The following is a 13134-nucleotide window of genomic DNA, read 5'->3' on the forward strand; positions in this document are numbered from 1 at the left end:
TTGTTCTTTAATTCTTCTAGATCTTTGTTAAACATTTCTTGCATCTTCTCAGTCTTTGCCTTTTTTGGTCCTGGATCATCTTCACTATCATTATTCTGAATTCTTTTTCTGGAAGGTTGCCTATCTCCACTTCATTTAGTTGTTTTTCTGGGTTTTTATCTTGTTCCTTCCTCTGGTACATAGCCCTCTGCCTTTTCATCTTGTCTATCTTTCTGTGAATGTGGTTTTTGTTCCACAGTCTGCAGGATTATAGTTCTTCTTGCTTTTGCTGTCTGCCCTCTGGTGGATGAGGCTATCTAAGAGGCTTGTGCAAGTTTCCTGATGGGAGGGACTGGTGGTGGGTAGAGCTGGCTGTTGCTCTGGTGGGGAGAGCTCATTAAAACTTTAATCCGCTTGTCTGCTGATGGGTGGGGCTGTGTCCCCTCCCTGTTGGTTGTTTGGCCTGAGGCGACCCAACACTGGAGCCTACTTGGGCTCCTTGGTGGGGCTAATGGTGGACTCTGGGAGGGCTCACGCCAAGGCGTACTTCCCAGAACTTCTGCTGCCAGTGTCCTTGTCCTCATGGTGAGACAGAGCCACCCCCCACCTCTGCAGGAGACCCCCCAACACTAGCAGGTAGGTCTGCTTCAGTCTCTATGGGGTCACTGCTCCTTCCCCTGGGTCCTGATGCGCACACTACTTTGTGTGCGCCCTCCAAGAGTGGAGTCTCTGCTTCCCCCAGTCCTGTCGAAGTCCTGCAGTCAAATCCCACTAGCCTTCAAAGTCTGATTCTCTAGGAATGCCTCCTCCCATTGCCAGACCCCCAGGTTCGGAAGCCTGAAGTGGGGCTCAGAACCTTCACTCCAGTGGGTGGGCTCCTGTGGTATAAGTGTTCTCCAGTCTGTGAGTCACCCACCCAGCAGTTATGGGATTTGATTTTATTGTGATTGCGCCCCTCCTACCATCTCATTGTGGCTTCTCCTTTGTCTCTGAATGTGGGGTATCTTTTTTGGTGAGTTCCAGTGTCTTCCTGTCGATGGTTGTTCAGCAGTTAGTTGTGATTCCAGTGTTCTCGCAAGCGGGAGTGAGAGCACGTCCTTCTACTCTGCCATCTTGAACCAATCTCTCTACATTTTCATAAGTTATTCCATAACTTAAGTTTTCTGTGATTTGTTTATAGGATGTTTTAAAAGTTGTGGTAACCAAAATTTTAGAAATGGAGACTTGATTGAGATAAAAACGTGTTTATTTGGCGTTTGTTATGACTGCAGCCTGGGAGACACAGATTCAAGCTCTTGAACTGTGTTCTCTCAGCTGCAAAGTGAGGGAGGCTTATAAAGGCAAAACGGTTAGCTACATGAGTTGTTTGTCAAGAATTACCATTGGCTCTTGGAAGAAGTGATGGCTTGGTTGGGGTCCTTGCAGCTGGCAGGTGCTGTTTTGATGACCGGTAGTGTTCTTGGGTCTGGTGCAGTTCAGGAAAAGTTCAAGTTCTCAGTGGTGCAGGTACGTGTCTGAGACCAGATCCTCAATGGCCACCGCTTTTTGTTTGCCTGAACTGGGATCACTCCATTATAATGTCGGTTTGTCATCAGTTATCATATGGTGATTATATAAGCAGCGTTCACTGCAGAGCTATGTAGTGAGATTGGATCAGGGAGGACATCGAGCAATGTGAACACGTATATACCTATATATACAGGTAAGTGGGAGGGGTATGTCTGTATTTAGGTTACCCTTAGCTAAGGAGGTTGGAGGTTCTGCTGTTCAGGCAGCTCTTCTGGGGTTTTCTTTTGTTTTTAGGGTGGGCTTTATTCCTCTCACAGGAGGAAATGCTGTCTGCCTACTTGGAGTGTCAATGTTAAGCTACTTGCCTGCCTGCCTCACGGGGCAGGACCCAGGCTGAGTGGAGGGCACAGGGCAGGGGCTCCTGGTCTGAAGTGCTGTGGCCTCACGTACACGGGGTGTGCGTGGAGTTTCTGGGGATACGTGTGGCACGTGGGGTTGTGATGGGCACAAGGAACGCTGTATCATTTTACAGCTTAAAAAATTTAAAAGAGAAAAATGAAAGGAAAGAAAGAAAAGCTTCAGGATGAAGTAAAGCCCAAAGCTGGGTTTTTGTTGGTGAAAACGGAAGAGGCCACCGGGAAGTCCTGGGGCCTCTGGTGATCTGTTGCCTTCAGGTGTTTTTACTCTACTGGCCTCAGTAATACAATCACAGCCGTTAAGAGCCCCGTTTCCCACACACTCGTCACAGAGGCTACCCGCTCCACAAGCAGCGCATGGTCTCTGTCGTGTTGGGGCCGTTTGTTTGGAAACAGTCACGCATTAAACCTCTCTACAGAGCAGTTAACTTGAAAGAAAACATTTTAAAGTCCAGCAGCTGCAGGTTATAGCTATGCGGACTGCCGCTGACCATCTTCACCATGTCTTCCTGTGGACCCCTTTTGTTAAATCGACCAATTTATCAGAAAAGAATACGTGTTCCAGTGACAGCAGAGCACAATGCACTTTCTGGTTGTACTTTGGTAGATTCTTGACCTGGTTGCTTTTTATTTATTTCTCCTTAGAGTGTTTATGAGCTGTTGTGAATTTTTTTCTGCTTCCCTCATTTTCACATCAACAGGAAAATTTTGGGTGGCTGATCCGTGAATATGTTTTCATTTTCACTTGTACTCCATTTGCTTTAAATTTTAAACACACCAAATCGCCCTGTATTTGTGCCCTTAAGGCAGAGTTTCTCAAAGGGAAATGAGGTAGTCAGGGTAGATTTCTCTTGTTCTCTATGGGAAACCATCCTTGGTGGTTTTTGTTATTTATCACCCCGCGCACGTGGCCGGAGCCCCGTGTTGTGGGCTTGTGTGCTCTCAGCACCTGAAGAGGCACCTGCCCGGCACAGACCCACCGAGGAGTCTGCCCTGAGCCCACCGAGGGGAGGTGGGGCTGGGTGCCTGCGGTGGGCCCAAGCCTCGGGGCAGCATGAATATGAAGTAGCCTGTGATCGTTTGTGAGTAATTTTTAAAAGTCGGAGTTCGTATTGCCTTTTCTTCTTGTAGATAGACAGTAACTTCTGGCACACCGAGGGTCGCCATTGACTAAAATGGTCTGATGAAAAAGCAGCTCACTGGAGCGTAAAAAGTTAGGGTATTTTAAACTTTAAAAATTCTAACTCTGTACTTTTCTTTTTAGAGAAGAACCAAAGATGATACTTGGAAAGAACACGAGCTCAGAAAACACCTTTGGGTAAAAATATATTTTAAAGATTTGGGAGGAAAGGTTTGAGTTGGGGTCTGTTTGGACCCTGGATGGTAATCTTGTGCAGTGTTACCGGGTTCTCAGCTCTGCACAGGTTTGCTTACATGTGGCTCATTTCAGAGGTGGTTTGACTCAGAGATAAAGCCATGCGGTTAATTGCTCTGGAACCCTCTTGGATTGGGTTTTCCGTCCCAGCTCGGGCCAGCATGCCACCAGTCGGGTTCCTGTCAGCGTTCAGAGCTCGGGCCTTGTGAGTGTGTGAGTGCGTGTGCGCGCGTGTGTGCGTGTGTGGTCTGTGTGCATGTGTGTGCGGGGCTGAGGGGTTGTGATCAAGACCTCCTGAGAGGGGGCTTCCCCGGAGGTCCGGCGGTGTTTCAGACGCCGTGCTTCCAGTGCGGGGGGCTCGGGTTCGATCCTTGGTCATGGAACTAAGATTCCGTATGCCACGCAGCATGGCCAAAAAAAGACCTCCTGAGAGTTTCCGACAAGGGTCCTTGTTCCTTAAGGGGGGCCCCGGCGGATAGTGTCCTGGAGACTTTCCCGCACAGCCTCAGCGCCCCTTTCTTTTCTTTCTGACCCACGTAGCACTTTAGGTTTGATCTGCCAGCACATGGAGACGTCCCTGTAAGTGGGCGCCTCGCCAGGCACAGGCTGCCAAGCTGACCCCGCTTCTGAGGGGTCCAAAGTCTGCGTCCCGGCCCGTCCTGCCGGGACAGGGAGCAGTTGACGCCAGTGCTTCTTAGGGCCCTTCAGTGAGTGTGAGCCTGGGTTCAGAGACCCGCTGTCCTTCTCTTGCGCAGGCCGCTCGATCAGCCAGTCCCACGGAAGAGACGAGGCCCAGAGCCAGGAAGCCGCGGAGGGAGTCAGAGGCGGACCGGGCGGACCGCAAAGAGCGCAGACCCAGCGCCCCAGACCGTGATGCCGAGTACAGAGAGAGCGCGGCCAAGAGGGACGGCCAGGCTGCCAGGGGGCGCCCCCACGGGGACAGGGACAGGGACAAGCCGCGGGACAGCAGGAAGGACAGGGGCCAGCCAAAGGAGACACACCGGGAGCGGGACGCGGAGAAGCCCCACGGCCGAGGGAAGGAGCGCGAGAGGGACCGGGCGCGGCCGGAGGAGCTGAGGCAGGTGGCCGCGCACCCCAGCCTGCTGGGCCGCGGCCGCGACCGCGACCGCGACCGCGACCGGGACCGAGACAGGCCCGAGCGCAGGCGGGCAGGTCTGTGACTCCGGGGCACTTTCCTCCTTGGAGGTGTCCCCTCTCCACTTGTTTTCTCTCCTGGTTTTTTTTTTGTTTTTGTTTTTTTTTAGTTTCTGCTTTATAACAAAGTGAATCAGTCATACATACACATCTGTTCCCACATCCCTTCTTCCCTCATGCATCTCCCTCCCTCCCACCCTCCCCATCCCACCCCTCCAGGCGGTCACAAAGCACCGAGCTGATCTCCCTGTGCTATGCAGCTGCTTCCCACTATCTATCTACCTTACGTTTAGTAGTGTACATATGTCCGTGCCTCTCTTTCGCTTTGTCACAGCTCTCTCCTGGTTTTTATGAAGGTCTCGGCTTTGGCTGTGAAGTCGGAGGCCCCGGTGGTGCATGTGTGTGCACTTTGCACTCTTTTCTTTCGGGTTTTTTAAAAACTCATTTCAGTGAACAGAAGGAGTAACAATTTTCTCATGGTTTGCTGGAGTTTTACTATTGAAATATATTTTAGGTTTATTACCTCAATAGATCGCAATCCACGTTGTAAATAAACAAAATCTTTGATAAAAAGAATTCCTCAAAAGTGTCAGATTTAAGCCGTATTTAAATATTATTTGTCCAAATTCCTAGGAATTCTAAGGTAGAGGTACATACTTTTTCCTCCCCAAAATGGAAATAAGTATCTTCATTATTTTATTATGCAAATAGTGTCTTCGTCCTATAAAAAAATTCAAACTAGCCAACATAAACAAAAACGGAACATATGAGAAGAGCATGTAGTGAATCTCAGAATCCTCAGGCTGTGAACACGATGGGACCAGGACCTCGGTTCGTGGTCCCTGTTGGCGTGTGTCCCTCCTGTGCAGGGGCTCAGGCCCCAAGGACCCGAGTGTGCATCTCTGCCAGGCCGAGTGCTGGGGCAGGGCTGGGGTTAAGAGGGTTATCTCTAATTAAGTTTAACACTGACTACCTTACTATCCATTGCCTCTCTTTAGGATTATTATTTTGATGTTCTTGGTATTTTTAAATTTAATTTAATTTTTTATTTTAAAATAAATTTATTTATTTATGGCTGTGTTGGGTCTTCGTTGCTGTGCGCAGGCTTTCTCTAGTTGCGGCGAGCGGTGGCTACTCTTCGTTCCTCTGCGTGGGCTTCTCATTGTAGTGGCTTCTCTTGTTGCAGAGCATGGGCTCTAGGCACGCGGACTTCAGTAGTTGTGGCACATGGGCTTCAGTTGTTGTGGCACGCGGGCTCAGTAGTTGTGGCACCTGGCCTTCAGTAGTTGTGGCACACAGGCTCAGTAGTTGTGGCACATGGGCTCAGTAGTTGTGGCGCGTGGGCTCTAGGCGTGCGGGCTTCAGTAGCTGTGGCACGCGGGCTCAGTAGCTGTGGTGCGCAGGCTCAGCAGTTGTGGCATGCGGGCTCTAGAGTGCAGGCTCAGTAGCTGTGGCACACGGGCTCAGTAATTGTGGCTCGTGGGCTCAGTAGTTGCGGCACGCGGGCTCTAGGCGTGTGGGCTTCAGTAGCTGTGGCACGCGGGCTCAGTAGCTGTGGCGTGTGGGCTCAGTAGTTGTGGTACATGGGCTTCAGTAGTTGTGGCATGCGGGCTCAGTAGTTGTGGCACACGGGCTCAGTAATTGTGGCTCGTGGGCTCAGTAGTTGCGGCACGCGGGCTCTAGGCGTGCGGGCTTCAGTAGCTGTGGCACGTGGGCTCAGTAGTTGTGATGCACGGGCTCAGTAGTTGTGGCTCGCAGGCTCTAGAGCACAGGCTCAATAGTTGTGGTGCACAGGCTTAGTTGCTCCATGGCATGTGGGATCTTCCTGGACCAGGGCTCGAACCTGTGTCCCCTGCACTGGCAGGTGGACTCCTAACCACTGTGCCCCCAGGGAAGCCTGGTACTTTTTAGTAATACAGTCTGTTTTGGTTTCAGATCAGTCCTTTGGTCTGCTGCCTGATCTGGTTTTTCAGTGCAGTGTTGAGTGTGCTGCTCTGGAGAGACTCATTGTACAACTAGACTCTGACGGTCCTCCCTCCTCCCCTGGTTGTTTTCGTGCCTCTTCCCTCGTCTCCTCTGTGTCTCCCCTGGATCCCCGGGGCCCTCCCTTCCTTCCTTAGGTCAGAAATCCTGGGGACCATCCTGACCCCCCCTCTTTCTCTTCCACCTTCACTCCTGTGTCCCCCCAGGGGACCCCCACCAGTTGTTTTGATCTCTTGTACCCCAGGCTCCTAGAAAGTGGTCAGGTTTGGTGAATACTTTTGGAGTGAATGAACTTTGTTTTGATGATCTCTGTATGTTGAATTTTGTCCTCACCTTTAAAAATGTGGATTCTTTTAGTTTTAAGCCTAATAACTTGGTACAAATTCAAAAGTGGAAGTCTAGTTTTTCACTACTGAACGGGGCTGCAGGAGTCACCAGTGACTGAGGTGGCTCTATTGGGTTCCCCCGTGGCAGGGAGAGATCATGGGGTGGGGTGGGTGCACCCACCTGCATCACAGGACCTCCTGCATCCATGTGCCCCAGGCAACGGGGCTGTGGGAGACCCGGGGCAGGGGGCAGTCCCCCAGGCATCCGAAGCCGACTTTTCCCTGCAGATGAATGAAGCAGTCTGCCCAGCTGGACTGGACTTTGCTTCCCTGAGCATCTCAGCCCAGGGCAGGAGCTCCAAAGGCCTGTGTTTGGACTGGGGCCCCTCTCGGGTTCCCAGGTGTTCCTCTGACATGCTTTCCAGGTTTCCTTCTTGTTTATTCCATTTTAAGTTTAGATTCTAGAAATTTCCATTCTTGACATTGGAGAATGTGTTTTAATTAAAGAATATGTTTTCATATGTGTTATTGTGTGATATCTACAGTAAAGACTGCAGCAGGATGTTAGAAGATATTTTTGATGTGCTAAAGTTTGAGAATGTTAAAAGTCCATTTTATTTTTGTAGTAAGTAAAGCAAGAATTGCAGAGGGGGAACGGAGAGATGAAGACTCCGAGAGAGGAGATGAGGAGAGAGAAAGAAGATACCGAGAAAGAAAGGTATGCAGGACGAGGCCTGGGAGGGGCTCCAGCTGCAAAGCCCAGGGCGCTCAGGCAGGGGTGTTAGAGAGCTTCTGGAAAATAGTGTAAAACGGAATCTAAGACCTAAGACAGTTCTCAGGCACTAAGTTCTCACAGGCAATTATGTTTCTCCGATTCCAAGAGTAAACCTTGGTTATCTTGGAAAATTTACGAAATGCAAATAATAATAAGAGAAAAAATAAAAAACAGAGATAATTACTGATAATGTTTAGATATATATCCTATAGGTTTATGTACATATATTCATATATGTGTATGTGTTTGGATATGTACATAGAAACTTTATTTTCTTAAGTTGGATTTTTACTGTTTTATAACTGTTTTTACTGTTTTATAACTGTTTAATACATTTTGAACATTTTTTCTAAGCTATCATATCTGTCTATAGTATTTTTTTTTTTTTTTTTTTTTTTTTTGCGGTATGTGGGCCTCTCACTGTTGTGGCCTCTCCTGTTGCGGAGCACAGGCTCCAGATGTGCAGGCTCAGCGGCCGTGGCTCACGGGCCCAGCCACTCCGCGGTATGTGGATTCTTCCTGGACCGGGGCACGAACCCGTGTCCCCTGCATTGGCAGGCAGACTCTCAACCATTGGCGCCACCAGGGAAGCCCTGTCTATAGTATTTTAATGGCTGCATAATACAGTATTCATTGATGTTTTCTGGACACATCTGCTTTTTTTTTGGATACTTATGTTGCTTCTAAGTTTTTTTTTTTTGTATTGTAAAGACATCCATGGTGTAAACTTTTTGCATTTATTCACAATTATTTCCTTATGATTAATTTCTGGAAGTGAACTTGCTAGATCAAAGTAAGTGTTACCCCATTTGTTTTACATTAGGCTGTAATTATTCATATCATCAGAGTGTGATTCCCCATGTCCTAAGCAGCAACTGGGCATTATCATAATTTTTAACATTTGCTAATTTGATTCAGAAACAGAGGGCATTTTTAAAAAATACTTGTTTTTATTTATTTATTTATTTGGTTATGCTGGGTCTTAGTTGCGGCAGGTAGGCTCCTTAGCTGTGGCTCGCTGGCTCCTAGTTGTGGCATGTAACTCTTAGTTGCGGCATGCATGTGAGATCTATTTCCCCGACCAGGGATCGAACCTGGGCCCCCTGCATTGGGAGCACAGAGTCTTATCCACTGGACCACCAGGGAAGTCCCCAAAGGGCATTTTATAAAAGGGTTTATTGTCCTATTATTAGTTGCTACCTGTGTATGTCTGCGTACTTGTCTAGTGGGGTGTATTGTTAACTTTAAGAGTACTTTAAAGGTGAACTCTCTGCTAGTTATATATGTCAGTGTTCTGTTTGTTTTTCTGTGCAGTCGTTATTTTTATAAGTACGTTTAAAGTTATGAAGTAGTCAGGTCTGTCTTTCCTTATTTCTGTCGTTGTTGTGATGCTTGGGGAACCCTCTTCCCCACACTCGTGTCATGTAAGGAGTCGCCTGTGTTTTGTTCTGTCTGGGTCCTCATAATTTTTTTTTTTTTTTTTGCGGTACGCGGGCCTCTCACTGTTGTGGCCTCTCCTGTGCGGAGCACAGGCTCCAGACGCGCAGGCTCAGCGGCCATGGCGCACGGGCCCAGCCGCTCCGCGGCACGTGGGATCCTCCCGGACCGGGGCACGAACCCGTGTGCCCTGCATTGGCAGGCAGATTCTTAACCACTGCTCCACCAGGGAAGCCCTGGGTCCTCATAATTTTTTAACGGTAAATCTTTAATTCCCTTAGAATTCAGTCTGTGATGGGTGTGCAGGAATCTGACTTCACACCTGAGGAGCTTCTCCATGTTTCTCTTTGGGAAGGTTATCCTGGTGGCCATGAGCAGAGCAGGTGGGGGCTGGAGGGGACAGAACCACGGGGAGCAGAGGCTGAGGAGGCCCTGAGTGAACGGAGAAGGACGGTTCAGTTTGGGTCCAGTTGAGACATGGTGGTGATGCTCCCCGAACCGGGTGCTCATGACCCACTGTACAAGCTTGCAGCTCGCTGCCTTGTGGCCTCGACACCTGTGGTCCCTGGACATCCCTGGGGGCTTGGGGGATGCAGGGATGGCTGAACCATCTCCCTGCGGGTGGGGGAAGACATGTGAGCTGTGTGCCATGAAGAGAGGCGCAGTGTGCGCCCACGGAAGCGGATGTCCTTCCAGACAAGTCACATGGCTCTCTCAGGAGGGCCTTGCGTGTTGGTAGCGCTCAGGACGCGGGGGAGTCGAGGAGAGGGCGGCAGGAAGGGCAAGGGTATCCGCCATGCGGAGGAATTGGGACGATGCTCTTCCTTAGGGCGAGGCTGCTGGCTGTGGTGTCTGTTGTCTCGTGTGTGTGTGTGTGTGTGTGTGTGTGTGTGTGTGGTCTGCACGGTTTCCTTTCCCGCCACCAGGTGAGTGTGTGTGTGTGTGTGTGTGTGTGTGGTCTGCACGGTTTCCTTTCCCGCCACCAGGTGAGTATGGGAAGGTGCCCGTGGCAGGACAGGGGAGCGAGAGCCAGGGGAGATCTCTGTGTCTTCCCCTGTGTTTGCTGTAATGTGTATATAAGACAGCAGGCGTCTGTTTTATACGCTCATGTGTTTTTCAATGTCACATCCAAAGTTGCAGTATGGTGACAGCAAAGACAATCCTCTCAAGTATTGGCTCTATAAAGAAGAAGGTGAAAGACGACACAGGAAGCAGAAAGAACCAGACAGAGAAAAGAAACATCGAGAAAAAAGCAGCACAAGGGAGAAAAGAGAGAATTATTCAAAAGAAAAAAGCAATTCATTCTCTGACAAGGAAGGGGAAGAAAGGCATAAAGAAAAGCGCCATAAAGAAGGCTTCCGTGTGGACGAGGAGAAGCACCGAAGCAGCGTGGACAGGAAGGAGCACAGGAGGCGGGAGGCCAAGGTACCGTTTCCCGACACGTCCAGCCCCCTTAGGCACATCTGGACGCAGCCAGGTGATGGGCTTGTTGCCTAAAGCTAGTGACCTTGGTGAAAACGTGATTCAGGTCTGTATTATGTGATCAATGTGCGGAGATTACTGATCTTCTGGGAGGTGTGAAGTGGAGGCTTTGGATTATATTGTGAATATATATATATTTTTTATAAATTTATTTATTTATTTATTTTTGGCTGCATTGGGTCTTCGTTGCTGTGCCCAGGCTTTCTCTAGTTGCAGCGAGTGGGAGCTACTCTTCGTTGCAGTGCACGGGCTTCTCACTGCAGTGACTTCTCTTTGCTGCAGAGCATGGGCTCTAGGTGCACAGGCTTCAGTAGTTGTGGCGTGTGGGCTCAGTAGTTGTGGCTTGCCGGCTCTGAAGCACAGGCTCAGTAGTTGTGGCGCACGGGCTTAGTTGCTCCGCGGCGTATGGGATCTTCCCAGGCCAGGGCTCGAACCCGTGTCCCCTGCATTGGCAGGCAGATTCTTAACCACTGTGCCACCAGGGAGGTCCCTGTGAATGTAATTTTAACATATATTCAGAAATCTATCATAACATTTTGAAATTTAACATTAAAAAATAAACTGATATTTTTTAAAGTGGAAATTAAGGGAATAATTTAGCAAAATGTTTCAACCAGAATTGGTAGTTTAAGTTTACAAAAAAAACAAAACACAAAAATAGAACTTTTGATGGCAGAGGGTCTGATTTCCCTTCCACATATAATGGCTGTAATTGCTTAATATTTTCCTGCAGTCATTTTGGTGTATCTGTTCTTGTGTGTACATTTTGTGCTGCTCTGTGTTTCTGGACTGAAGTGGGCGTGACCCCATTCCCCCCATTTGCTGGTGGTGCTGCCTTCCACATGGAAACTGTCCCCCCATGAGGGCCAGGTGGTCTCCCCATGAGAGCCTGGTGGTCCCCTGTGAGCACCAGGCCTCTGCAGCAGAGAGTGGGCAGCTCATCCAAAGCCTGAGGCTTGGGATGGGCTAGTGCTTGTCCACGAAAATGTCTTTATGGAGGAACATCTGTGTTAGGAGATCCCGAGAACCCTCTGTGGGTGCTACCTGTCCTCATGACCCCCCCCAGTTGATCCTGCGCCTGCAGCCCCAGTACCTCTACCACACCTTTCTTTGCAGTGGGACCAGAACCCACTGTGTTGCCCACAGCCCACTGCCCTCCTTTGGCCCAGGACGTGGGTCGTGCTTCTTAGCAGCTCTAGGACAGCACCGTGTGTCACACGTACACACACACGTGGTCTGAGCCCCGGGCCTGCCTTGGATCAGCCACACGGTGTGTTCGTGTTCCTCACCACTGCCTTGTCAGCAGGCGGAGGGCCGGTGACTGAGCACGAGAACCTTGTGGACAGGTGTTTATTCCCCTTGTCTTTTGCATCTCTTTTCAAAGATCAAAACCTTTTCAGGGTTTTCCCCCAACATTTTATTAAGAACATTTTCAAACATCCAGCAGAGTTGACAGAAATTCCACCACCTAGATCCTACCACTAGCATTTTATTGAACCTGCCTATTTTATATTCCCTTGATCAACTTTAATTACTAGAAATGACATGCTTCATTCCCCACAGAAACACCTTTCTTAGACATGTCATGTGTATACCTTTGGCTTTCATTAAAGGTGGATATAAGAGATGGTCCCACAAAGAACACTATTCTGCCTCTTTATAAAATCTATGCCTCAACAGTGCTCCTTACATAAGGGTTAACATAATGTTAGTCCCAGGACGGTTGACAAACTTCCTTTTTAGCCAATTTGTTCATATTTGTTGACGGTCCGCTGTGCGCCGGCCACTGTTCTAGGTGCTAAGGACACAGCTGTGAACAAAACAAAGGTTCTTATTTCCATGGGGCTTGCACTCCATTGAAGAAGCCATGCAATAAAGAAATAAACAAATGAGTAGGTGATATAATAATGTCAGGAGTGATTGGTGAGCATCGTATAATTAGCATTTTCTTTGTATTGGCTTTCAGGTACTCCAAATATACTTTTCAGCTTAGTTACTGTGTTAGCCTGGTGATTGGTGTAATTATCGCTGAGGTGACTATGAAGTGCAGGGAAACACTGGTAATAATGATGCCAGGACAGCAGGTGGAAAAGGGGACTGTTCCCGGGGATGTGTGCTCCCCTGAGCAAGTGCTCACTTTATATGGATTCTGATTCATTACTTTCATTACATGTGTCTTTTAATGTGTGCCTGCTGCAGTTTTTGATTAGGGATGGAGAGGGTGTGATTAAGTATAATAAATACAACAGAGTGCCTTCTAGAGGTTGCTGACCAAGAATGACTTCTTTAGTGGAAGAATCCAGCATGACCTGGGGCACTGCCATCCCCTCAACCTCGAGTGCTGCTGTGCTCCTGGGCTCCTGGGCAGGTGACTTCACATGTTTCTGTGGACGTGTGCTTCTAGCGCAGAAGCCTCCCCACCAGCCCATACAGCTGGAACCAGGAATTGTGCTGATGGGGTGGCCCTCCCTGCTGTGTCACCTGAGCCCATGTGCAGCCTGGGTCCAGGCCCCACCAGTGCTGGGTCTCCTTTTTCACTTAAATGTATTTCTTACAATTAACCTGATTACTTTTTCTCCTTTTTTATATCTAGATAGTCATTAAGTCATTTTTTCCTACCTAGCACTCCCGATTTCATTCTTTTTCCATTCCACTCTATTTTATAGACTGATGCCAGACTGTTCTTCCTGTTAAACA

At 48.9% G+C, this 13134-nt stretch overlaps 2 protein-coding genes across 3 annotated transcripts in view; one reads left to right on the forward strand and one right to left on the reverse strand.

Moving 5' to 3' along the window:
• Positions 1-13134, reverse strand: part of NCAPG2 (non-SMC condensin II complex subunit G2) — a gene marked incomplete at its 3' end in the record, with an annotated part of 275587 nt that overhangs the window by 161155 nt on the left and 101298 nt on the right. The gene's annotated exons all lie outside the window — the stretch shown is intronic.
• DYNC2I1 (dynein 2 intermediate chain 1) overlaps positions 1-13134 on the forward strand; it is a 49772-nt gene that overhangs the window by 5970 nt on the left and 30668 nt on the right. For both annotated transcript variants that reach the window (XM_082632209.1, XM_082632210.1), the window contains exons 2-5: positions 3169-3222; positions 4035-4452; positions 7370-7461; positions 10090-10380. In XM_082632209.1, the coding sequence (XP_082488335.1) occupies positions 3169-3222; positions 4035-4452; positions 7370-7461; positions 10090-10380 (855 nt within the window). The remainder of the gene's footprint in view (positions 1-3168; positions 3223-4034; positions 4453-7369; positions 7462-10089; positions 10381-13134) is intronic.

The sequence above is a fragment of the Mesoplodon mirus genome (assembly GCF_964341445.2).
Source record: "Mesoplodon mirus genome assembly, chromosome: 9".
Taxonomy (NCBI): Eukaryota; Metazoa; Chordata; class Mammalia; order Artiodactyla; family Ziphiidae; genus Mesoplodon; species Mesoplodon mirus.